The sequence below is a fragment of the Ictalurus furcatus genome, chromosome 22 (assembly GCF_023375685.1).
Source record: "Ictalurus furcatus strain D&B chromosome 22, Billie_1.0, whole genome shotgun sequence".
In the NCBI taxonomy this organism is placed as follows: domain Eukaryota; kingdom Metazoa; phylum Chordata; class Actinopteri; order Siluriformes; family Ictaluridae; genus Ictalurus; species Ictalurus furcatus.
This window is the reverse complement of record NC_071276.1, coordinates 15,130,104-15,154,978: the sequence shown is the minus strand read 5'-3', so window position 1 is coordinate 15,154,978 and position 24,875 is coordinate 15,130,104. Positions and strand designations below refer to the sequence as shown.

The window sequence follows — 24,875 nt, the reverse complement described above, 5'->3', positions numbered from 1 at the left end:
AGCCAATTAGGACCAACTGTCTTGACCGGGAGTAAAAATCCCACTTTCCTCTCTCTCTGGCGCAGTTTATCAGCTCAGACATGTTAACTGGGGGAAAAAAGTAAATAAATAAAGTTGAGAAGTCAATACACATCACCATAGTAAAACAGTGGGAAAAGGTCTTAATTGATCGTTAGAACTTTTCACACTTTAAAGTCGAATACTTGAGCTGTAACAAGTTCTATTAGAAGTTGGTGTCTTCTACCTGGTGGCTGACCCTTCTTCCTGTCTGGGCTCCAGGAGTCTGAGCAGGTCTCCAGAACTGCAGCTAGCAGCAGAAGAGCAGTCTTCTTTCTCTGGAAGCTGTTCCCAGGAACCAGGGAGAGTAACGGCAACTGCCCAAGCCAGTCAATAAAGTCTGAAGATATTTACACATCCGCAGATATTTATCCTAATATACAATCATGGTTTTAATATAGACAATGTGGTCTGTGAGAATATTCTGAACCCTGAACAGGACATGCATAATAACTATAAGTATCATAAATATGATCTAAAGAGAATGTATAGGAAGAACACCGTCAAATTTATCAGTAAGAACAGATGCAGGAGATCCGTACCTACTCCTTGTTCAAGCTCCTTCTCTTCTTCCTTGCTCAGACCCCTTTTACTTTTTTGACTTTTGAGGCTTGCCATACAACTGTCCCGAATACGCACGAGGAACTTCCTGACCCCAGCCTGAAGGTGCTGACGAAACGGAGACGACTCGCTGTTCAGATTAAAAGGAAGAAAATCCCTCACCGCAGCGTATTCCACTTCGAACGGAGGCTCTTTAGACTTTGGGCTACAACAGATAAGACCGAACGCTGCTAACCGCACTCTGTCGTCCAGAGAAGACAAGGCTAACTGGAGTGTTTCCAAGGCAAAGTTGCTCTCTGAATTCCAGGACAGACGCCCGCTATTTGCACGCTGGGCACTCATGATACACACCCATGCTCGTAGGTGCCCTGGGACAGCAGGGTCTAGAGCAGCTAGTAGTGCGTCAAACACTTCTGGGAAGCAGCGTAGGGTGCAGGGCAGGAGGTAGCTAGAGGCATTATTCTGAAGTAGAGTCACATCAGAGATCAGAGCTTTCAGGACTGTAGGTTGCCATCGCTGCACCCATTGACTGGCCAGGTGGAGCTCAGTGGGCGGAGCGTCCTCCACTGTACTAACTGTAAGCTCCTGTCTTTGCTCCTGAAGCAGCAACTTGTAGATCTCAGAGGCACAAGGTGCAAGGTGATTGGTGGAGAGGCACTTATAGATATGAGATGGAAGAGCAGGATACTGTTCCAGAACCTGGAAGAGAGAAGCGCTTATTGTTCTTCTCTCACTACAGAGGAACATGTCACAATTCTTATTGCACATGCACTAGGGATGCAGTGGACAGAGTTCAGGGCTCAGGGCTGGAATATTACTCTAATTCTTTCCGAATGATGATAGCTTAACACACAGACAGACAGATGACAGAGACAAATATGCAGACAGAAAAAGATAAACAGATCAACTAACAGATAGACAGACCAACAGGCTCAGGCAGACAGAGATGGATAAACAGACAAACAGTCTGGCAGACACAGACAGATGGAGACAGACAAAAACAGCCATGGACAGTAAACTAACCGAGACAGATGAAGACAGACAGACAGACATCTGCCAAACACCCCAACATACACACAGACATGTTGACAGACATTCAGAAAGACAGACAGGTAGACAGACAATCACAGAAAAAGACAAACAGGTAGAAAGACTGAAAGACAGACAGACAGGAAGATAATCAGACAGATAGATGAACAGATAGACAGACAGACAGACAGGCCAACGGACAGACACAGAAACTGTCAGATTGACAGACAGACACACAGACTAAAAGACATTCAGATGGCTAGACACACAACAACCGGTGACAATCATATTAAAGTAACAGTTACATAGGGCTTAAACTGATGCACATCCCATAACACCAGTTGTACCTTGTCTGTACCCACGTACGGCAAGAGGGCACCAAGCGGTGAGTATTTGGCCCTGGACTCCCACGGCAGCTCAGCAATCCTGTGCAATGAGTTTACATAAAGCCGTTTCTCAGTGTCTCCAGACAACCGACAGTCCAGCTCATAAATCTCCAGAAACAAACTGAAGGCAGTGCGTACTGATTCAGACACGCCCTCTACCTGTACACAAGATGGGGAATAAATAAAAGAACTATAACATGGTGAAATATGGTACAGTTGAGTGATATGAATCGCTTGGTAATGGCAACAGAAACACACACACACACACACACACACACACACACACACAGAACCGCTTCTCTATTTGCATAGCAAATCCACATAAACCGAGTTTACTGGGCTCTCAGCGTTGTCCCAAATGATTTGTGTGAGCTTTTCTCTTAGGTTTGAGCCTTCTCCAAGGAAAGGAGCACCGGAGATCTCCCTAATCTCGGGCAGGCATTCTTTCACACTTTTCAGCCACAAGATAAACACTGCAATCAGAAATGTTAATATGTCAATTTCATAAAAATAATACATGCCGTTATATATCATACATTTTTTATAATGTACGATTCTTCTACAGATTAGAGCACCTTGAAATACATGGTAGTGATAATCCAGTTTCTCTCTGAGCAAATCAGAGACAAGAGGAAATAACCCATCTAGGAGGAGGCAGGTCTGTGAGACAGGGAAAAAAAAAAAAATACACAGATGAGAGCTGAAACATACAGCTAGCAAAGAAATCAAAACATACAATAACACTGATGAATACTAAAGAAAAATGAATACCCCATATAGATTACATGTTATTAAAAATGGGCAAAATAGTGATCTATTGTTAACCACAATGTTGCCTTAATGAAAAAAGATAAATATTAAGGCACAGTGGTCAAAGGATAGAAATGATAGAATGGATGTGACAAGAAAAGAAAGGAAAGGAAAGGAAAGGAAAGGATGGAATTGGAATGGAAAAATTAGGATATTAACTGGACAGGACAAATTGCCATATAAAAAGGAAAGTAATTGAAAGGATAGAATATGATGGGATGGTGAAGGATAAATTAGAATATTGAAAGGAAAGGAAAGAAATTATGAAAGGAAAAGAAATTATAGGAAAGTTAAGGAAAAGAAAGGATAGAAAGTTAAGGAAAGGAAAGGAGTGGAAAGTTAAGGAAAAGAAAGGATAGGAAGGTTAAGGAAAGGAAAGGAGTGGAAAGGAAAGTTAAGGAAAGGAGTGATGAAAAAAGGAAAGGAAAGGAGTTGGAAGAAAAGGAAAGGAGATGATAGGTTAGAATATAGAAGGAAAAGAATGAAAAGGATATGATAGGATAGGAGAAATTAGGATATTAAAAGGAAAAGAAAGGAAATGAAATTAAATGAAAAGATGTCTTACCGGGCACCATTTTTATGGTTTGGAAACACCCCATGTTTAACTTTATTCAGTACCCTGCTGTACCTGCTTGCCAGTGTTCTGCTGAACGAGGATGTCCTTCCTCATGCAGGTCAGGAGTCCTCTGGCTACACTGAGTCTGTCAACTCCATCACATCCTCTGGGAAAACAGTCTACCTGCAGCTGCCCTACTGTCAAACTACACTCCTCTGCACATGCACACACACACACACACACACACACACACACACCTTTATGAACTAAAGTAATGTAATATGGATAAATTTTTATAAGTACACACACACACACACACACACACACATATATACATACACATACACACATATATATACACATATATACACACATTATATATATATATATATATATATATATACACTTACCTTAGCATCATACTCTTGATGCTTGTGTAAAGTAGATGCTCATATACAAAGATGCTCACCTGTGCTGGTAACCTGGAGTAAACTCGAGGCTGATGAAGTTCCGCTTTCCCAGTCAGGTGCTATGGAGATCAACATGGCCACAGCAGTGCCTGCCAACAACCGTGTGTCCCTGTTACAAATCTGACAAACACCATCCATCATGAACTGCCACGATCACACACCGTTTACATAGTAGTCATGCAATAAAATCCAGCACAGCCCACATCATAAAATGTTCTAGAAATCAACAAAAAGGGAGAAATCTTCCATCCTGGAGATTTCAGGGAGTACAACGCAGATGATTCGCAGAAATACAGCTCTGACTAAAAGCACTCACCTCTCCTAAGATAATGTTCATAAGGAATCCCAGAATCTCCCTCATATGCAGCTTGTCTTTCTGCTCTGAAAACACCAGCGGCACCACTTGCTCAGGCAGCAACTGGAACATTTGCAGACACACCTGGAAAACACACACACACACACACACAACTATCAATATACATAAAACTGAAATGTCCAAAACCTAAACTTAACTCAGGCTTCAGTATGCTGACCTTTACTGTCTGATAACACACAGCACCGTTTCTTCTTGCGTCATCTTTCATAATATCAGGCAACAACGTGGTGATTTTACTCAGCAGAGATGAAAACACTAGTCTCAAACTTTCTCGGCCCATCGTGCTCTCCTCCAGGAACATACACACTGTTTAGGATATGCAAGAAAAATCAGCTTTATCAAAGTTATATCAAAGCAGCCAGAACTATGTATATACAGTGTAATATATATATTAAATAAATATAAAACATACACACACACACAAATGTGTATGCGTGACCCCAGCAGGTAGGTAGTAGTATTATAGTATTAAAGTGCCTATGTTAGTCACTCACCTGTTTGAAGGTCCTTTAATGAAAACACCTAGAAAAGAAGCGAAAGGTCTATTAATAGATCGTATTTCCAGTTTAGCGCAAAATTAAGTGGCAAAAACCATCCTCTAGTAGATCCTTCCTTCTCACCTGCTCCTGGTGGAGCAGTCTGTGAAGACATTGTTGGACCTCTTCAAATACTAAAGACTCATTGACCTGAGCCAGATGTTGCAACATCTGTGAACACAAATCAAAACTAGAATGGAGGAGTCATGCATGAGAAGATAAAGCTCTACCTTATAGTGGTATCAGCACCTCTACTGTATGTGCCTTGTTGTACAGGAATCTCCATGAAAAGAGTCATCCTATTACCTGGTCTATTTTACGGCAGGCTGATGTGGACGTGTTTACTGCATCCAGCTGTGATGACAGGAGGAGCTGAACGAGATGGTAATGATGTTCGGATGTCAGAGACTGCAGCAGTGGTGGTGAAATTTTCCTCAGCATCTGCAAAGCTTCCTCTAGGGAGCGCTCTTTAACCCGCTTTGTTGTGCTCCTGTAAGTTGTAATACAGCTAAAATGTCATATCATATCATCAGCATTGCAACTCTTTTTTCTTCTTTTTTTGCCCAATTGTCTTTAAATTTTAATCACTGCCAATTCCCACCCACTAGCTAGTTGTCTCCTATGGCTAGGAACTGGGGAGGGGGAAGGCTAGCATGTGCTTCCTCGGAGACATGTGAAGCCAGTCTTTTGCTGAGTAATACATCACAGGGCAGCAGAACAAACTCAAAGAAAAAAGCCAAAAGCCCTCTTCCATAGATCCTCCAACCACAGACTGCATCTGATATCTTTTGTACACTTTTCTGGCCACAAGTTTCAGGATCTTAAGGGCTGCAATCTGATTTGCTCTCCATACTTCTGTGTATCTACCTTTCTGTATGCTGGTTTCTAACGGAAAACAAACACAGTAACGGAGCGAGCTATGAGCGTCCTGTTGTTAAAATGTATTCTAGGGTTTTCTGTGAAACAGTGGCGAAAACAAAAAACGATGTTTTGTGAGTCTTACAACATGCTCCAGAATAGGTCTGTGTTTAGTTGTTTTCAATGTCAGTCAGACAAAATATACCAGACTTTCTATAAGAAGCTAGACGTCTGGCTTACAAGACTTTATTCACACAAGCTAAACATCTGTCCAACTTCTGCTATACAATCTGGTATGTTTCATCAAAAAAAACATAGCTAAGAACTTCCTACATGAACGGGAAAAAGGCAACCATAGGGTGTCGGGAAACACATGAGAGTTTCTCATATATACAAGCGTTTCACAAAAAAATCTTGAAGAAACTTTAAAGATAGGATTCTGTGGACTTTTCGAATACAAGGACTATATCTTGTTCTATTGCGCTGCTGTCCTGCGTGCGTGGAGTTTGCATGTTCTCTCCGTACTTCGGGGGTTTCCTCCCACAGTCCAAAGACATGCGTTGTAAGCTGATTGGCGTTTCCAAATTGTCCGTAGTGTGTGAATGTGTTTGTGAATGTGTGTGTGATGGCCCACCTTCCAGGGTGTCACCTGCCTCACGCCCGGAGTCCCCTGGGATCGGCTCCAGGCTCCCTGCGACCCTGTGTAGGATAAGCGGTATTGAAAATGGACGGATATATGGCTGGATAGATCTTGCTCTATTGTGGTGTGCAAAAGTGTTTCCCATCAGAAACCCGTGCACAGAAGTATGGCAAGCCTGTCCGATTGCAAATTTTAGGATCCTGAGGGTTCTGGCCAGAAAAGTTTACAAAAGATATGACGCCGAAAGTCACACATGAGAGGTCTATAACTTTTGTGTATTCCTGAGTCATGTTGGCTTGACTAAATGACAATGAACTACCTCATGAAACCAATACTGTAATGTCATTCATTTTGCAATAAAAGCAAATTAAATAAGTCTGTAAATGACATATGATGCAAAAAAACAAAAACAAAACAATAACAACAAACCCAACCCAAACAATCTTGAACGAATCGGTTCAGTATAGGATCCGAATAAGTGAACCGAATTACTAAAATGAACCATTAACGTCCCTCTTGGCACTGCATGTCTAAAAACCTGAAATAAAATTGTTATATAACGCCTTTCAGCAAATTCGACACGACTTCTTGTCACACTGACTTAATAAATAACTAAAATCAGATTAATAACAGATTTCCACAGCAACTCTGAGGGGTTTCATTTTATTACCACCAACCTTGCACTCTCTGTGAACTTCTGCAAGAATAACTGGAGCTTATCTTTGACATCTTGCCGTAAATCATCATCTAAAACAAAGGAACTGAGGACTGTTCCCAGTTCAGGTTCATCTAAAACTGCAGAAATCATTGTGGCGTTACTTATTATCTACTTTACAGCTGAAACACAGGACAGCGTTTCCTCATGTGCTACAACAACCACCAGGTCGCTTCCCAAATAAACACTCACTCCCTTGGTTGAATGCACTACGTGAAGTGTGGAATAACTGGACCCTACGCACTACGTAGTGTAAGAAGGTGTTTTTTTTTTAGATGGAGGCCAACAATTACTCTGCTGCTGCTGCTGGGTTGTGTCGTTACAGCTCTCTGGCGTCTTTTACCGTACTGCTTGGGATGCTGTTACGATATGAGCTAAAACCGGGAAGCTAGCTAGTCATAGTGAGTTATTATCCATTGTGTATGGATAGGTGAAAATAAAGCGTTTCGTGAACTAATGTGTCCAGCTAGCTGTTAGCTAACGTTAGTGCCTAGGCGTTTAGATAGCTAGCCAGTTAGCAAAAGAAAATGCATCTTTTGTATACAGTTCTCGCTGCACTTTTGTCTTTCCTGGTCATGAAATGGATGAAGCGCAGAAGGTACTGCATGGATGTAAAAAGACTGGATGGAAAAACTGTTGTTATAACTGGTAAGCTGATAAATGACATTAGGACCGCTAAACAAATGGGCGGATTTCAAATGATTGCCTGCGTCCTGTATTCGCGCACTACATATGGGATGAAACACTGACTACGTTTACATGGACAACATTAATCTAATTATTGAGATTAATCTGAGTAAGATAATAATGTGATTAAGGTGTTTACATGAGTCGCTTTTAGAATACTCCAGTCATGTTCCCGTTTTACATGTTATAGATCATAATTAGATTAACAGCACACGTCATTACGTCACCGCGCCACGCCCTCCAGAATTTCACGTATCAACATAAAGTTCGTCTTTGTTATGGAACCGTATACAGTTTTGGGTGTTTTTATTTAATTTTTTACGAACGCTTTAAGTGCAGTTAATTATTTGTCATGCTGTACGTGCAAACAGACAACTGCTTGAAGCCAATGGGTGTGTCCCAAATCGCGTAGTTAACGTCTATATAGTAGCCGAGACGTATGTATTTTTCCCCACTACAGGCCTATAGTAGGAAAGTATGCGATTTGGGACGCAGCCGAACTCTCTTGTTCGCCGTAAAACAGTTGCGCTGCCGTGTGTGATCGTGTCCTGTCACAAAATGCAGTGAAAACTCCCACATGACGCTCATCATGTGATTAAGGTGTTTACATGTCTGTAATACACGTCTATAATGCGACTAAAACAGGAGTACTCCACCTGTCTTAATTAGATTATTGCTTACTTCGATTATGACCTTAATTAGATTAAGGTAAGTAAAAATTGCTGTTTACATGGTAGTTTCTTAATTAGAGTATGGTCTTAATCGGATTAAGAGTGGATTATTGTTGTCCATGTAAACGCAGCTACTGAGGCTCGCGCGCGGTGTAGTGCACTGCACTTTCACCGAGGAGTTGTTTTAAACCCAGCCATTGTGGTTAAGAATTTTAATTACAATAGGACAAACATTTTGATATTAAAAATGATTCTTTCCTAGAATCGCGAGGCAGTGTGTGGCCCTGAAGGACTCTCTCAAACCAGTACAGAGGAAAAATTGATCATTTCCAAACCCTCATAGAATGTGTAATGGTTATAATGGGAAATGTATTGGTTTTAATGGAAACTGTACTGGTCCCTGTGGGTCTCTACTGGTAATTTGTTGCCTTCTATTGGTGGCATGATATGTCTAGTGGATACCATTAGGGACCGATAATGGTAATGGTTTTAATGGTCATCTTGATAGTTTGTAATGGTATTTGTAGTGGAAACCATTAGAATTTTATTTTATGGTTGGTTTGTTTTTTTCAAACAGGGAAGCTGTGATTTATTCGTGTTTGAGCATGTTAAATACTCAGTAAAGATACATTACTTAATTTCACTGAGGTTTATTAATGTAACTCCGTCGATCTCGGTTTGTTTTTCGTTTTCAGGCGGTAACTCTGGCGTCGGCAAAGAGACAGCTGTGGCTTTGGCCCTGCGAGGAGCCCGAGTTATCATCGCCTGCAGGGATGAAGACCGAGCCTCGAAGGCCGTACGGGAGATCAAGAACAGGAGCCGCAACATGAACGTACTCTTCATGGAGGTGGACCTGGCCAACATGAGGTCCATCCGAGAGTTCTGCAAGAACTTCCTGCAGAAGGAGAAGAGGCTGGATGTTCTCATCAATAATGCAGGTAAGGACAGTGGATTTGATGTGTAGTTGTAATTATTCCCACCACACTGAGCAACTCGCAGGCGTATGGAATCTTATCGGAGGACTTGGAGTCAGCTGGTGTGAAAAGGAAAGATTTTTAGTGCTTGCAGTTCATCTTCCAGGCAGCAGATGGCTGCTCTAAAATATTACAAACTGCTTCTTTAAACAACAGGACATACAGCATGTTTTAAGAGAACCCTTTACGTCTGTCTTTTGGAATAACACTGTTCGGGCATGATCAGTGTGAACGTTTGTTACTAATGTAGAATTTCAGGAGCTAAAATATATGTCCAACAAGTCAGCTGATATAAATTTATACAGGCAGAACTTCAGTAGAATCCAGTAGCATTGATTAAACACGTCTTTGTTGATCATCAGTTTCTCAAATTCAACCCACAGGAATAGAAATACGAATGAAAAACATGTCACTTGTGTAAACAACATATTGTCTTACATTTCCAAGCGCTCAAGCGAAAACGAATCTTATTGGACTTTTTCTGTATTGGAGTAAGATTGTGAGTTTTCTGACAATGCCACAGCAAGAGCGCTAAATAAACACCTAGTAAACACTGGATGCGTGTCAATCAGCTCAGTGGTTCAGCAGTCAGGGCGCTGATCAGCGAGTCGGCCATTTTAAAGAATCCTCCCAGTGAGCTGGAACGTTTGCTCCCTAAAATATCCCACAATGCACCGCAAAAACCAGGGCGCTCGCATCGATGCTCACCATGTTCCCTTACTGGAAATGACGGCATATTTTCTGAAGCCTTTCAGCTTGGAAAAAAATGCTGTACGTTCTCTTGGCCAACTCCGTCTACAAATGTAAGTAGCTTGTTATTATTGTTGTAGCTCTAAAATGATTACTTACATTAGTTATTTTTAACGTTATTTGATGTTCTATATATGGTTTGGTTGAGTTTAGCGACTTTTAAGTGTTTAATGATTTTAAAAAAATCCACTAGCTAGGCTACGATCCTGCTTGAACCATGTGATTAAGCTAAGAAATTTGTATGAAATATAATGTCAAAGATCTCGGTCGTGCCTGTTGTTGAGACATGCCAGCAGTGACATTTTCCAATGCGAGTACGGTCATCAGTGTGTAGGGAGCCAGGGAGCCAGGGTCCACATTCACTACTTACGCAGCTGATTGAGACGCACCCACCCATTTCACATGTGACCAAATACAGCTTTATAGCATGTTTTAGATTTTCCACAGAGTGTTAATACAAGCTGATGAGTGTTGGTAAGTGTACTGTACAAGAAGCTGTGTTCTAGTCCTGAACTATCCTGTTTTCTTCGCTTTCTCCAGGTGTTCCCAGTGTCCTGGACTGGACCGACGATGATTTTTCCATGTGCTTTGGCGTAAATCACCTGGGTCACTTCCTCCTAACCAATCTTCTTCTGCCACGGCTTAAGGAGAGCACGCCGAGCCGCATCATCACCCTCACCTGCTCCAGCTACAAGTACCAGAGACTGGACTTCCAGGATCTTAACTACAACCTGTTTCCTTTCTTCACCTACTGCCGCAGCAAACTGGCCAATATCTACTTCACCCAGGAGCTGGCTCGCATCACGGAGGGCAAAGGAGTGACTGCCTACGCTGTGCATCCTGGTGATATGAATAAACACACAGAAAAACATTCACACTTCTGTTAAATATAGTCCACTCCTGTGCTGAATTACTGGCACCCTTCAAGAGAATGAGCAAATTTAATTGTATGAATAATTCGGTACAGAAGCTGTTCTGTGCTCTCTCTTAAAAAAAAAATCTCGAGTAATGAACTGTACAGCGTGTATAATATATATCTCCTATCGCAGCGGAAATGGGTCAAATATCATAAACGCTATGGTGAAACTGTAGATGTTGCTACCTCAGAACCAGAGCAAATCAGACTCTTTTTTTTTTTTTTTGCAGTTTTACTGATGCATGATTGGTTCATGTTTACTTATAGAGAAACGTGTGCGTACAGTGAGGGAAAAAAGTATTTGATCCCCTGCTGATTTTGTACGTTTGCCCACTGACAAAGAAATGATCAGTCTATAATTTTAATGGTAGTTGTATTTGAACAGTGAGAGACAGAATAACAACAAAAAAATCCAGAAAAACGCATGTCAAAAATTTGATAAATTAATTTGCATTTTAATGAGGGAAAAAAGTATTTGACCCCCTCTCAATCAGAAAGATTTCTGGCTCCCAGGTGTCTTTTATACAGGTAACGAGCTGAGATTAGGAGCACACTCTTAAAAGGAGTGCTCCTAATATCAGTTTGTTACCTGTATAAAAGACACCTGTCCACAGAAGCAATCAATCAGTCATATTCCAAACTCTCCACCATGGCCAAGACCAAAGAGCTCTCCAAGGATGTCAGGGACAAGACTGTAGACCTACACAAGTCTGGAATGGGCTACAAGACCATTGCCAAGCATACTGGTGAGAAGGGGACAACAGTTGGTGCGATTATTTGCAAATGGAAGAAGCACAAAAGAACTGTCAATCTCCCTCGGCCTGGGGCTCCATGCAAGATCTCACCTCGTGGAGTTGCATTGATCATGAGAACAGTGAGGAATCAGCCCAGAACTACACGGGAGGATCTTGTCAATGATCTCAAGGCAGCTGGGACCATAGTCACCAAGAAAACAATTGGTAACACACTACGCCGTGAAGGACTGAAATCCTGCAGCGCGCGCAAGGTCCGCTGCTCAAGAAAACACATATACATGCCCGTCTGAAGTTTGCCAATGAACATCTGAATGATTCTGAGGACAACTGGGTGAAAGCGTTGAGGTCAGATGAGACCAAAATGGAGCTCTTTGGCATCAACTCAACTCGCCGTGTTTGGAGGAGGAGGAATGCTGCCTATGACCCCTGGAACACCATCCCCACCGTCAAACATGGAGGTGGAAACATTATGCTTTGGGGTTTTTTTTCTGCTAAGGGGACAGGACAACTTCACCGCATCAAAGGGACGATGGACGGGGCCATGTACCGTCAAATCTTGGGTGAAAACCTCCTTCCCTCAGCCAGGGCATTGAAAATGGGTCGTGGATGGATATTCCAGCATGACAATGACCCAAAACACATGGCCAAGGCAACAAAGGAGTGGCTCGGGAAGAAGCACATTAAGGTCCTGGAGTGACCTAGGCAGTCTCCAGACCTTAATCCCATAGAAAATCTGTGGAGAGAGCTGAAGGTTCGAGTTGCCAAACGTCAGCCTCGAAACCTTAATGATTTGGAGAAGATCTGCAAAGACGAGTGGGACAAAATCCCTCCTGAGATGTGTGCAAACCTGGTGGCCAACTACAAGAAACGTCTGACCTCTGTGATTGCCAACAAGGGTTTTTAAACCAAGTACTAAGTCATGTGTTGCAGAGGGGTCAAATACTTATTTCCCTCATTAAAATGCAAATCAATTTATAACATTTTTGATGTGCGTTTTTCTGGATTTTTTTGTTGTTATTCTGTCTCTCACTGTTCAAATAAATCTACCATTAAAGTTATAGACTGATCATTTCTTTGTCAGTGGGTAAACATACAAAATCAGCAGGGGATCAAATACTTTTTTCCCTCACTGTATATACGTGTGTGTGTGTCTGTGAGATATATATATATAAAATTATATATATATATACACACACACACACAAAAACATTTGGTACCTGTGCTGAAACACTCTTTTTAAATACAAAGGCAGGAGCAGCAGTCTGACAGCACAGCAGCTGTGTGCTTCATCTTCCCTCTTGTCCTCGTTTCAGGTTACGTGCAGAGTAACTGGACGTGCCACTACTCCTTCCTGTACCAGCTGCTCATGAAGGTGGTCACGTTTATGCTTTTTGTGCCGTGCGAGGCCGGGGCGCAGACGGTCGTGCACTGTGCCGTAGCAGACGAGGTCACGGCTCACAACGGGGGTTACTTCAGCGACTGCAGACCCGCCTCGTTAAAACCTTACGCCAAGGACAGCGGTGTGGCCAAAAAACTCTGGGAAGCTAGTGAGAGGTTGGTCAAACTTGCCTAAGAGCTGCAGCATAATTATCCGCATATTGGAATTTTTTTTTTGCTTTTAAATAAATGATTATTTATGAAGTATGTGTGTAATTAAATTTAATTTTCTTAAGCGTTCACTACAGATGTGACTTGTGTCTTGTGTGAAGCTTGACCTTGCTAAAATAAATACTTCATTAACGAGACATTACCATAGTCTGTTTTTTTCCTGATCAAACATTAGTTGCAATTATAATAATAATAATAATAAATAGATAAACAAAATAATAGAAGAACCATCCACAGAATCCTTTAGTATTTAAATCTTCATTTTTATTTCGAACACTTGAACACATTTCCTTAAGTCAGGTAACACATAGCAAGTTTGAGAACAGAGCAACAATAAGAGTAAGAATAATCAGAGAAATAAAAGAGTATAATATCTTATACAGGAACCCAAAACAGACAGCGGGCTACCGTGAAGACTTCAACTTCAGAGTAACTAGGTGAAACGGAAGAACAGCAGGGAATTAGGAACGGAGTGAAACGATACGGTACTAAAACAACCGAGTCGAGTGGTTTGCGTTATCAGTGCAGGTAATATTACTACATCATTCACATCAGATTCAACTTCTCCACTGTTTCGTAACTGATGACTCTTACGAGCATCCTGAAAGCAAGTACGTCTACATCTCCACTTCCCTGATGAATAAGAGCAACTGGGATTTCACTCCACAGGTCTAAGTGTATTAAGCACAATCACTATAATTACTTCAGTGTCTATCCAACAGAGTAACGCAATTATTCATGCTGAACGCGAATCCAAATCCTCCGTTCGGTTCCTGTTCATTCAGACATCACATCAGCCACCTGCACTGACGACAAGGAGCTTGAATACAAAAAAAAAAAAAAAAGCATGCCTTGAAATATTATCACCGATTTTAGAATCTTGATTTCAGTGTTTATTACACCTTTTTCGTTTACATAATATTCATCTCGAGACAAAAATATTTTTATGCACTTACAAAGCTTGGAAAATAGATAAGAGAAAGGTTTAAATAACCAGCATTCAATAGAAAATGAAAATAACCCCCAAAAAAAAGAAAGAAGAAAGAGAAGGAACACCAAACTTCTTGTTTGAGTGACTTGTCATGCAAAGAAAGTCCGGCTAAAACGCTAGTAAACTGCCGCTTTAATACTGTGTGTCCTGTTTAATAGTAATAATGTGCATCACTTATTTTACATGATTATTTTCAATGGTAAACACACATTAAAGAAGAACATTAGTACATTTTACATGCTGTTTAGTTATGTTTTTTTTTTTTTGAAATAATATTCACGGAGTGACCTTGTGGGGGTATTTTTTTTTTTTTTATAGCACACATATATAAACATATGTACTAGTCTCATATCACTTTGTGTCAAGACAAGAGACGAGATGAGCCATCCAGAGTGGGACACAAAAGGGATCCACAGAGAATTAACTCTAAAATACACCCGGCCCGAAGCACAGCACTAGAGCCAAAACAGATACCCATCCTGATTGTCTTATGGGGTCGCTCCAGTTCACAAATACGACTCCTTTTTAAATGATTCACTGTAGGATCTGTAAAAGGGGCTTCAAGGAAAATAAAAGTGCCCATCAAAGCTGTAAAAGCTCAAAGATTAATAACAATATTCACTAAAGCCTGATATTGTCACTACACTGTAAAACAATGACAATAAAATTCGCTCGTGAGTGGAAAAAAAAAGGCTGTACAAAAGGACAGAAGTTAAAAAGCATGACCAAAAAAAAAATGTAGATAAAATACTTAAATAAATAAATACATAAATAAATAAATACGACCTGAGGACACAAACGATGAATAAGCCTCTGAAACAGCCTCGTTTCAAGGACAAAAGGGTCTCTCGTTCGCCTGATCGTTAGGCTTCTCTCATATTTGAATCCCTCGCGCTCAGCTGCAACTCGAAAGCCGACTAACGCCGGCGTACGGCCCGGCTCTTCTGGACGTGGTATACGTTATCTTTCTTAAGTACACTTCATGTAAAGAGAATCGAACTTTCAAACTCCTCGTATTACAAAAATTTCCCTGACGTACGTATCTCTTTGATAAGTTTGTCACTTAACAATACCTTAGACTCAGATCATCCCTTCTCTTCCAGCGTAGCAACTTTCTTTCATGTACAAACACAATCCTTCGAAAAGAAAAACAAAAAGTCATGTTTTATATATAGTGAGAGAGCTATATTTTTATCCTTAACCTTATTTAACCTTAACCTTAAGATATACACTTATAGTTAAACACAACAGGATAACATCCAATCCTTGTGACAAAATTAGAAATGATAAAGGAAAAAAAAAAAGAAAAAAAAACCCCCACACAGTTTTCAAATGAAAATTCAGATCTTCACTCACAGCCTCAAGGGTTTTGCTACATCCTGCCTCACCTAATAGGCCTTAATTATAAATCGGTTTTTTAGCATCAGCTTTTAGCCGATATTAGGAACCCATGTATGTGCTGTTTGTGCCGTTAGGACAAGACCAGGGCATGCAGATGCAGGCTAGACTGATATGTAGCACCTTTAGCTGGATTATGGCTTATAATGTACACACACACAGTCTTTAATACAGTTCAGTAATGTGTTCAGCTGAGTATGGAGAAACGTTTGATGGGCTGTTTTAATACTGATATTGCAGTCAGTGTCAGAGCTGCTGAGATCAGGTTTAAGTACGCAACGATAAGTAAGCACAGAGATTCTTTAGTGATGTTCCTTAGTCATGAGTCTTTACGTTAGGTCGCAGCGAAGTCTGATTGAATTGATCCGCCTAAAGTTACAAAAGGCAGAAGAGCTGATTCAGAAGCTACGGCGAATTATCGCATTGTTTCAAAGGGCAGAACAAAAGACTGGAAGACCCCAAACACATCGCTGTGTATCGCTCTGTTTAGCTCTACCCCAACACGCACGCACACACACACACACACACACACACGTGTAGTCGAGCTTTGAATCATCCCACACCAAACGCTGTGCTTCAACTCGCCACCTCTGTTACTATAGAAACAACCACCGTGGATACAGCGAGTGTCATGCTATCTATATATATATATAAAAAAAAAAAAACCACTAGCATCCAAAATATGAACTGTACAAATGACACACGATTGCTTCTGTGTAGTAATCATATTAATAAACAACAGTAATAATATCAATGATTAATATGAATATTAAAAATGGGTGAACACACAGGCTCGCCATCCGCACTGAGACAGTGAGAGAGAAAGCGTGACGCGTCACGGACAGTCAGAGATCACCTCACTCGGCTCGTTCGCACACAGAACGGGTGTGGCAACACAGTGGGAGGGGGAACAAGGGAGGGGGAGGGGTGGACATTGCACAGAGACGTGATTGACAGGCGAAGGGGCGGAGCCCAGTGTGGAAGGGTCAGGCACTGACACTGGACTTCCTCTCCTTCCTCCCTCTCCCTTCCTTTCTCTCTCCCTCTCTGGCTGGACGCTCTTGTCGCACGTGGCTAGACCAAACCTGTCCCTGCAAGCAAACAAACAAACACACACACACACGTACATGTCATGACAGTTCACTATATTGACCAGTTGCAGTATTTAATAAAATGCTAGGTCTGCATCCAAGAACAAAGTATTACTTTATATAAACCAGCACAATTGTGGGTGGATCTTAAGATTTTCTCTGAAGTGTTTCTCTGAAGCTGCACCAGCACCGGAACCTTTTCAGTGGGGGGAAAAAAGGGTATGAGGGGAAAATCCCTGGAGTGTTTCGTGGCTCACCTTCACTGCAGTGGAGCGGCAGGAGCTCCCGAGCAGTGGAAATGGACATTCTGCCACTTGGAGTCCCGGCGATGCCACACCCTCGTCTCCTCTGATTGGCTGCTGCGTGGCCGGCCCTGCCCATCCACGTACTGCGTCAAGCGGATGTAGGCTATGCAGGCGGCGTCTTCACCGATCAGGTGCACGTGAGGGTTCAGGATGGTGGTGTGGATGGGCTTGCTGTTCTTAGACAATACTGGACGAGAGAAATTACGTAAAGAGTTTCATTTCAAAGTGTATTATAGACTTTTTTTTTATATATCTTAAGGTGTGCTTGAATTCAGCTGTGTCGTGTCTTGATTGTAGGAAACCCATCCCCCCAGTCCCCTACCCCGCCTTGGATTTTACTCCCCAATTTATTCACCTGCCAATTCCCACCCACCAGCCAGCTCTCCTCGATCATACGGCAGCTACCAACCGGGCAGAGTGAAGGTTAACACATGCTCTCGTTTCAAACTGCTGCTCACGCCGCATCACAAGGTAGCATAACCCATTCAGAATAAAGCACTATCTGCCCTCCTCCTCATAAATGAGCACAAAGATGCCCACGATTGGCTAGTGTCACTTTGATTGACGGGGGAGAGAGTACGCTATCCTGATTCTGTTCAGAGGACAGATAGCTGTGGCATCATTGGGATTTGAACTCGAGATCTCCCAAGACAGCCATCATTTTAATGGCTGAAGACATTTTTTGGCTGACAGAGCTGGTGGGTACATATTAACTTTAAAATAAAAATAAATAAAAATAAATAAATAAATAAAGCCCTTAGGTACATGGCTATATTGTTTTTTTTGTTTAAAAAACACACCAGACTTTGGGTACTTTACTATGAATGATTTGTCAGTAGTAGTAAAGCTGTGGATGTCTTATTCCTGAGGTAGTTCATGAGACGTTGGACACAGAGGTAACCCAGACAAACATATATGTCAATATTAAGCTAAATCAAATAGCTTAACTAGATGTAAAAAAAAAAATAAATAATAAATCCCACTTTCTTAAGTATTTAGTGGACTCACAGTTGTCGAAGTAGAATCTGTGGAAGTCCATGCCCTCCACCAGGTTCCCCAGAGCCTCCGGCTCAAATGAGGTCAAACCAGGATCACAGATTTTACTGGACAAAAAAACAAAAAAGAAAGAAAAGAAACGACTTTTTAAATGATGTACTCATTCATCCACCAAAGCACTGCCCAAAAAGGAAATCATACACCCACAATTCTATTAAAATATTTAGTGACTTACGCATAAGCTTCAAAGTCTCCATTGTTAATGGCCTCAATAAGCTGTTCAGTGATTTTAATGATCTCCTGTTTGCGTGCTGTCAAAGAAAAGCAGGCAAGGAAAATCAGGAAACACATTCTCGTTCTTCCTCTCGCTCATTCTCACACACACACGAAGCCACACAATGAGTTTCGCGCTAGACGTCAATCACCTTTCAGAACATTCACGTCTTAAAGCATGGATCCTGTAAACACCAACACGCCAACCGTGATGCTTCAACACACCATCTTTCCCACTCACACACTTTTGCAACTCTTAATGGTCACAGATCCCTGATATCTCAGAACAACGCACTTTCTCCAGCATCCTGGAGAAATCAGTCAACCAGCTCAGGCGCATGTTAGTCTGTTAGCATTACAGACAGCCTCACAACAAACAACGGCATGTCGCTACGTAAAGTACTCACAGTGTAGTGCAGGCAGGGGGCTGGAGGAGGGCTGTGGGGGAGGAGGGGAGGATTGGGAAAATTGGGATGAGGCAGTAATTGGGTTTGGAGCAGGAACAGGGTTCGGGGCAGTGTGTGGTCGACTGGGTGTAGCTGAGTCGGCATCGGTCTGGGGGACTGAACTCTTGCGCACGCTGCTCACCAGATCTGTCAGACGTGACACTGCACGGTTCGGCAATAAAGCAAACGTTTAGAAGAACAAGATATCGGATGGAACAGGAAGAAGTGATGAATGGAAAGAATGACAGTGGACTAAGTAATAAGGAATTAGGTGTGACATGAAAAAGACTAAAACAGCAGAAATAGGGTATTTAGAGCCCAGGTTATGACTGATAAAAGCTTAATAGTTGATATGGAATGGGCATCGAATCATAACATGAGGGATAGAGTGCCTAGCTTTATAATTTCGGTCTCTCTTAACTCGGCGTTATACTTCATTTTAACTATGCATATGTGTACGCAAGATGGCTGTCCCATATATCCCATGATCGTTTGGCACATTGGTGAAAATGAGTGCTATGCATGATGAGTCAATACCAAGGTATATTATATGATGGTGGGAGTATGCCCTGCTGCGCAGCATATATACAGTGGACGTGGCCATATACTGTTTATGTTTATATAAAGTGAAGAGTTAAATAAATAAAAAAACGTTTCAGATTTCCAATTTGGTCAAATTTTGGCTTCACAATGGCACTAGGTAAATCACCAGAGCCATGTTGTCTACAATCATAACATGAGGCATGACAGCTGCAGCAGACTCAATGGCTCCAAATAAGCTTGCTCAAATAGTTAGCATGAAATCCCACAGGCAAGCAGTGCTTGTCCCTGACTTGCCTCGTATTGGATGCATCTGTTCTATATCTTCCAGATATGCAAAAATGCACAAACAGTGCCGATTGCATAGCAGCCATGTGCGCACACATGTATATAGTTACGTGTCAAGTATAGCGCCATCCTTATACTTACTCTGCAAGGGAATGTTGGGGGTTTGGGGGGTGGGGGAGGGGGTACTGGCGCTCCCCTCACCATCAGTCGCAGGGCCTGAGCCCCTGCGTACCACACCCAGCAGGTCCGAGAGCTTGGTGGAAGCTGGGAGGGCCGAGAAACGAGGGAATGGGGAGGGAGGCAAAAAATCAGAGAGAAAGAAACAGAGAGGAGTCAATGTGAGGGATGGAGGACACAAGAGGACACAGAGACAGAAGTGGAAAGGTGAGTACAGACAAGAAACCTCTTATACTCAAAGTGCTGATCAAATGGTTCCTTTCTTGCTTGTCTGAAGAATACGACTACAAATACATGCATGATCCGCATGGTGCAATACTGATATATAAACAGTGGGGGCAGTATAGCACCATGTGACAGTGTGTCCTACTGACTAAACAATCGTTGTGTCTCAAATCGCATCCGTCCGAACAATTGCGATAGCGGCAGTTATTGAGCCCTAACGTTAACCGGTTAACTATTTTGCTAAGTGTTTACATTTTACAAACCTCTCTTGAAGCCTTTAAACCTATCGTTTTGCATATTAGTCTTCTGGATCTTCTAGATTAAATACTTTTAATATTTAAAATATGAAATACTTTTGAACGTAAGATCAGAGGTTTCGATTTGAGATGTAGATAATAACAATCATGATGATGGCAGGAAATTATTATTATTATTTTTATGAGAGACAGGGCGTGTCATTGTGTTAGACTTGGAAATCTGACGAACAAAGAAGTTTGGGCTTTAACATGCAATCTAGTGTATATCGCTTTTAATCCGTGAGATGTACATAAACTATGCAGGCCTGAGAGGCCAAATATATTGTGATAAATGATATACTGTGCAACCTTTACATGGAGGAGACGCATATGCCCCCCCCCCCCCCCCGAATCAACACACTCTCTTTGAAGCCATGATGAAATCAATTGGGGAAATATCTGGCTCAGGTGGAACAATTCAAAAGTTGATAAAAGGAACAGCTGCAAAAATTGTTATAATTATATAGTTATGTGGAGAGAAAAAAACCCAAAAGTGTTGGTATATTAAAAATATTATGAAGCAGGTTACAGCCAGATCAACCAGGTAACAAATTCCCCTTCATTGGGTATAGCCATTAAAAATTAATTCCACTGATTTTTTTTTTTAATTGCTTGTTGAGAAATAAACTGAGATTGTTGTGATAATAAATGTGTTAATGTAGAACGGGTCTGAAGCATCTAAAGCCGCCGAACACCATTTCACAGAACTGGTTTCTAATACAAACTAATACTAATTAAAAAGTCAGAACATGCTGGTTCACTGGTAATTTGGATAGTAAATAAAAAGCAAACAGTCAGTCTACTGTAACCTGCATGACTCCTTGTATCTTTAGAATGCACACAATCTGACTTCGTTTACTTCTCAACATGTTGATTTTTTATTTTTATTTTTATTTTTAAATATCAGTGGAACACCCTTCAAACTGTTATCTGGGTAGTCTCTCAGCAGACTGAACTCTTATCATTATTATTATTACTACAGAAACGAAGATTAATGTAGTTAAGGTTAAAGTTAAGTATCTAACAGTATTTTATCACCCACAGGCATATGATCGACTCAAGAAATATGGGCATACACACACACACACACACACACACAGGATGACAGATTAGCAAGGGAAAATGAGGAGTCGAATTAGGCCAAACGTCAGGGGTCATAGTAGACAATGTGTCACTCACAGAAGACAGGAGGGGCAGGACCCTGAACTGTGTGGTCTCCCTGGAAGCTGGGGTTTGACTGGGTTTGACCTGAGCTGTTATCAACACTCTTTCCTGTGGCCCACCCCCCCAGCAACACAGAGAGATGAGAATATAAATAGACAGATCATGGACACATTGGACCAGTGGTGGAGTCATCTACTGTAAAGATCCACCAGAGCTGGAAATGTGAAACACTCAATGAGAGAGATCAGAAGGAAGACATACTGTAATGGAAGAACGTAACGGAGCGACGACCAGGGCTGTCAGACACGAGGGGGTTTAGGAACTTTGGGCAATAACATGGTGGCCACCAAAGCTGAGGATATACATGTACAGTGATAACGCAACCACATGAAAATATAAGCAACAAATACACTCCCCAGCCAGTTTCACAGGAACACCTGTACACCTGCACATTCATCTAATTATCTAATCAGCCAATCATGAGGCAGCAGCACAGTGCATAAAATCATGCAGATACGGGTCAAGAGCTTCACTTAATGTTCACATCAAACCTCAGAATAGGGAAAAATACCATGATCTCAGTGACTTCGTTAGTGCCAGATGGGCTGGTTTGATTATTTCAGAAACTGCTCTGCTTTCCTGGTATTCTGTCTCTAGAGTTTACACAGAATGGTGTGAAAAACAAACCAAAAAAAAACCATCCAGTGAGCAGCAATTCTATGGGTGGAAATGCCTTGCTGATGACAGAGATCAGAGGAGAATGACCAGACTAGTTCAAGCTCACAGGAAGGCTATGTTAACTCAAATAACCACTCTTTACAACTGTGGTGAGCAGAAAAGCATCTCAGAACACACAACAAATCAAACCTTTAGGTGGATGGCCTACAACAGCAGAAGACCTCATTGAGGACTTTGAGGCTACAGTAGGCACAGGCTCAACGAAACCAAAAAAATAAAGAACACTGTCTGGTCTTTTTCCAATCTTCAGCTGATTGAATAACTGCGTGAATGAGCAGGTGTACAGGTAAGTGAATGTACAAGCCTACACGATTCTTCCATGTGCGGCTATAAAGTTTATACAGCTATATATATGAATAAAATACCAAAAAATAAACACGTACAATAAAACCTGCGACCCGTGTTTCTGAGAACAAAACATGAACTGTCCTCTGAACAGAAGTATTAACTGTACAATGTACGTTTAGATATATTCTTAAGCATTCAATCAATCGTCTTCTCTCTATTAACGCAAACTCGCTCTTGAACAACGCATTCATGAGAAATTTCTCGTCTCTTGAAACATTTATTCTCACCAACAGTAAAAGAAAAGCCCCAGAATTATATAAAACACGTTACATGACGTCTCAACGCAAGTCTGGTCAAAGATGCATTTCTTACACGTTTTCCTAAATGAACATCAAGCTGCTTGATACAGGCAAAAGGCTGAGTAAACTTTTGGAATCCGTAATTTTCACATATACATACACACACATACATATATATACACACACACACATTATATATATATATATATATATATATATATATATATATATATATATATATATATATATATATATATAAAATATATATATATATTAATTATGCATTGTTTCAATACACATTTATAACAATTTTATTTCTAAAACATCGATTATTTGAGTCACACTACTGAACAAAACTGCAGTATGGAGGTTTTACATCATTATGTTACACCGTATATAGTGCACATATGCTGTGAAAAGGAAGCCTAAATGTGTTTTGGGGGTAGAGGTCGACCGACTGATCGATTTTACTCGGCACCGAGAACCGATTGCTTGAACTATCGGTTATCTGCAAATTCCACACTGCTTGTTTTTCTCGGCTGCGTCCGTTGTGGGAGCGGATGAGAAGGGTCCGCTGTCTTTAAACAGTACGAGAGCGGCCTCTAGAGGGGAAAAAATATATCACTGACTAATCTTGTTGTGTTATTTGAAGTGTTTTGATTCAATTTGGATGTCTCGATTTTTATTTATTCGGAGTGTTACATTTTTGGATCAGTTTGGATGTATATCTATTATTGACTTTAATATTTATTAATAGTTAATATATGAATATTTATTTCATTTTTAAAAAAGTACAGTACATTTTCATGGTACAGTCAGTACTGTTTATTTTTGTAATAAAGTTCAGGATTATTTTACTTTGAGTGTTATGTTTTCATTCAGTATTAGTTTTTAAAACTTACGGTTGATCGATCTGTTTTCGACAGGTCGGTACGCCCCAGCTCAGTTCCCGGTATCTGTAAAACCCACTAATGGTTGACCTCTAGCTCGGGGCCTTAAAATTAGTGGGCTAAAAATGATTCCTTCATGAGAATGGGTTGTAGATGGTGGGTTTTATGTGGATCCTGGTTATATATAACTGACTGCGGGTAAACAATAAAAAAAAACAAAACCCACAGGATTAAGTGTTTATATTAAAATGAAGACGTAACCTCTCTGTAATTTTCACTTTCCGTGGTTTATGCACCACAGTTAAGCCCTGTGCTAAAATGATTACCTCATTAATACTCATTAGAACTGTAACTTGGAAGCCTCAACTAATTAAAGTACAAAATTAAACACTTAAATGCGGTTCTAAAGGAATCTGACAGCCCTGTAGAGACTTATTTAGACCAAAAAAAAAAGATTATACACGGCAAAAAACAGCAAACAGGTAATCAGTGGGGTCCAATCAAGCGTCATCTAAGCTCCTACAATTATCAACAATAGACAGCACCCATATTATGAAAACACTTAACCATTATTAACATGTAAATTTACAAATTATCTTATCATAGATAATCATCCATTGAAGATATACACAACAGATCCTTATCATCTATATGAATAATGAGCATTCAAGCAGCACTACTGCTCCTGGCACACCAATAACTTATCCACACTAACCCAAACATGGAGCATGTATCCTTAAATCTCTCTCTCGCACACACACACACACAAATCTTACACATTACCATCTCTTTTTTCCACACACCATAAGAATTGGATTTCGTGATTAAAAGTTTTACAAGGCGACTTTTAACCTCACATGCGCGCACACACAAAACACACACAGTCCGTATTTCCCCTTAAACTTAAGTATAGCACTGTTTTCCTCTCCAAGCTCCTTCCTACTCTCACCTTTCATGTCTTCATCCTCCACTGTGGCATTGCTGCTGTCAGATGATTCCTGGGGCAAGAAGACAAAAAAACATGTTAAAAAAAAAATCATCACAGGCGTTCGTTTCAGCGAGGTGGGAGGGTGACATTATCCTCCGTGCACTCATAAAGCAAAACACATGTATCC

General features: G+C 41.0%; 3 protein-coding genes across 18 annotated transcripts in view; 1 reads left to right on the top strand and 2 right to left on the bottom strand.

Annotated features, from left to right (window-relative positions):
- si:ch211-225b11.4 (thyroid adenoma-associated protein homolog) overlaps window positions 1-7,174 on the bottom strand; it is a 20,807-nt gene extending 13,633 nt beyond the window's left edge. For 2 of the 3 annotated variants that reach the window (XM_053610309.1, XM_053610311.1), the window contains exons 1-13: window positions 6,957-7,174; window positions 5,088-5,271; window positions 4,866-4,952; window positions 4,740-4,767; window positions 4,403-4,551; window positions 4,186-4,308; window positions 3,869-3,989; window positions 3,472-3,614; window positions 2,370-2,693; window positions 1,995-2,192; window positions 600-1,317; window positions 245-397; window positions 1-87 (exon numbers count right to left, since the gene is read on the bottom strand). The exon at window positions 1-87 is cut by the window's left edge and continues 23 nt beyond it. In XM_053610309.1, coding sequence (XP_053466284.1) covers window positions 1-87; window positions 245-397; window positions 600-1,317; window positions 1,995-2,192; window positions 2,370-2,693; window positions 3,472-3,614; window positions 3,869-3,989; window positions 4,186-4,308; window positions 4,403-4,551; window positions 4,740-4,767; window positions 4,866-4,952; window positions 5,088-5,271; window positions 6,957-7,087 — 2,446 coding nt within the window. In that variant the 5' untranslated portion in view covers window positions 7,088-7,174. The remainder of the gene's footprint in view (window positions 88-244; window positions 398-599; window positions 1,318-1,994; window positions 2,193-2,369; window positions 2,694-3,471; window positions 3,615-3,868; window positions 3,990-4,185; window positions 4,309-4,402; window positions 4,552-4,739; window positions 4,768-4,865; window positions 4,953-5,087; window positions 5,272-6,956) is intronic. The other variant, XM_053610310.1, reaches the window with a different exon arrangement.
- Window positions 7,175-7,246: 72 nt separating this feature from the next.
- si:dkey-174n20.1 (uncharacterized protein LOC796174 homolog) lies at window positions 7,247-13,492 on the top strand. The gene is made up of 4 exons (XM_053610327.1): window positions 7,247-7,642; window positions 9,048-9,290; window positions 10,617-10,919; window positions 13,061-13,492. Exons 1-4 carry the CDS (start codon window positions 7,522-7,524, stop codon window positions 13,318-13,320), a joined length of 927 nt encoding a protein of 308 aa, XP_053466302.1. The 5' UTR covers window positions 7,247-7,521; the 3' UTR covers window positions 13,321-13,492.
- A 105-nt stretch (window positions 13,493-13,597) lies between these two features.
- The window catches only part of camk2b1 (calcium/calmodulin-dependent protein kinase (CaM kinase) II beta 1), a 73,469-nt gene continuing 62,191 nt past the window's right edge, over window positions 13,598-24,875 (bottom strand). For 5 of the 14 annotated variants that reach the window (XM_053610312.1, XM_053610314.1, XM_053610317.1 and 2 more), the window contains 8 exons: window positions 24,710-24,758; window positions 21,561-21,653; window positions 19,825-19,947; window positions 18,817-19,017; window positions 18,372-18,447; window positions 18,149-18,243; window positions 17,093-17,327; window positions 13,598-16,835 (listed from right to left, as the gene is read on the bottom strand). In XM_053610312.1, coding sequence (XP_053466287.1) covers window positions 17,095-17,327; window positions 18,149-18,243; window positions 18,372-18,447; window positions 18,817-19,017; window positions 19,825-19,947; window positions 21,561-21,653; window positions 24,710-24,758 — 870 coding nt within the window. In that variant the 3' untranslated portion in view covers window positions 13,598-16,835; window positions 17,093-17,094. The remainder of the gene's footprint in view (window positions 16,836-17,092; window positions 17,328-18,148; window positions 18,244-18,371; window positions 18,448-18,816; window positions 19,018-19,824; window positions 19,948-21,560; window positions 21,654-24,709; window positions 24,759-24,875) is intronic. The other 9 variants (XM_053610322.1, XM_053610324.1, XM_053610323.1 and 6 more) reach the window with 2 other exon arrangements.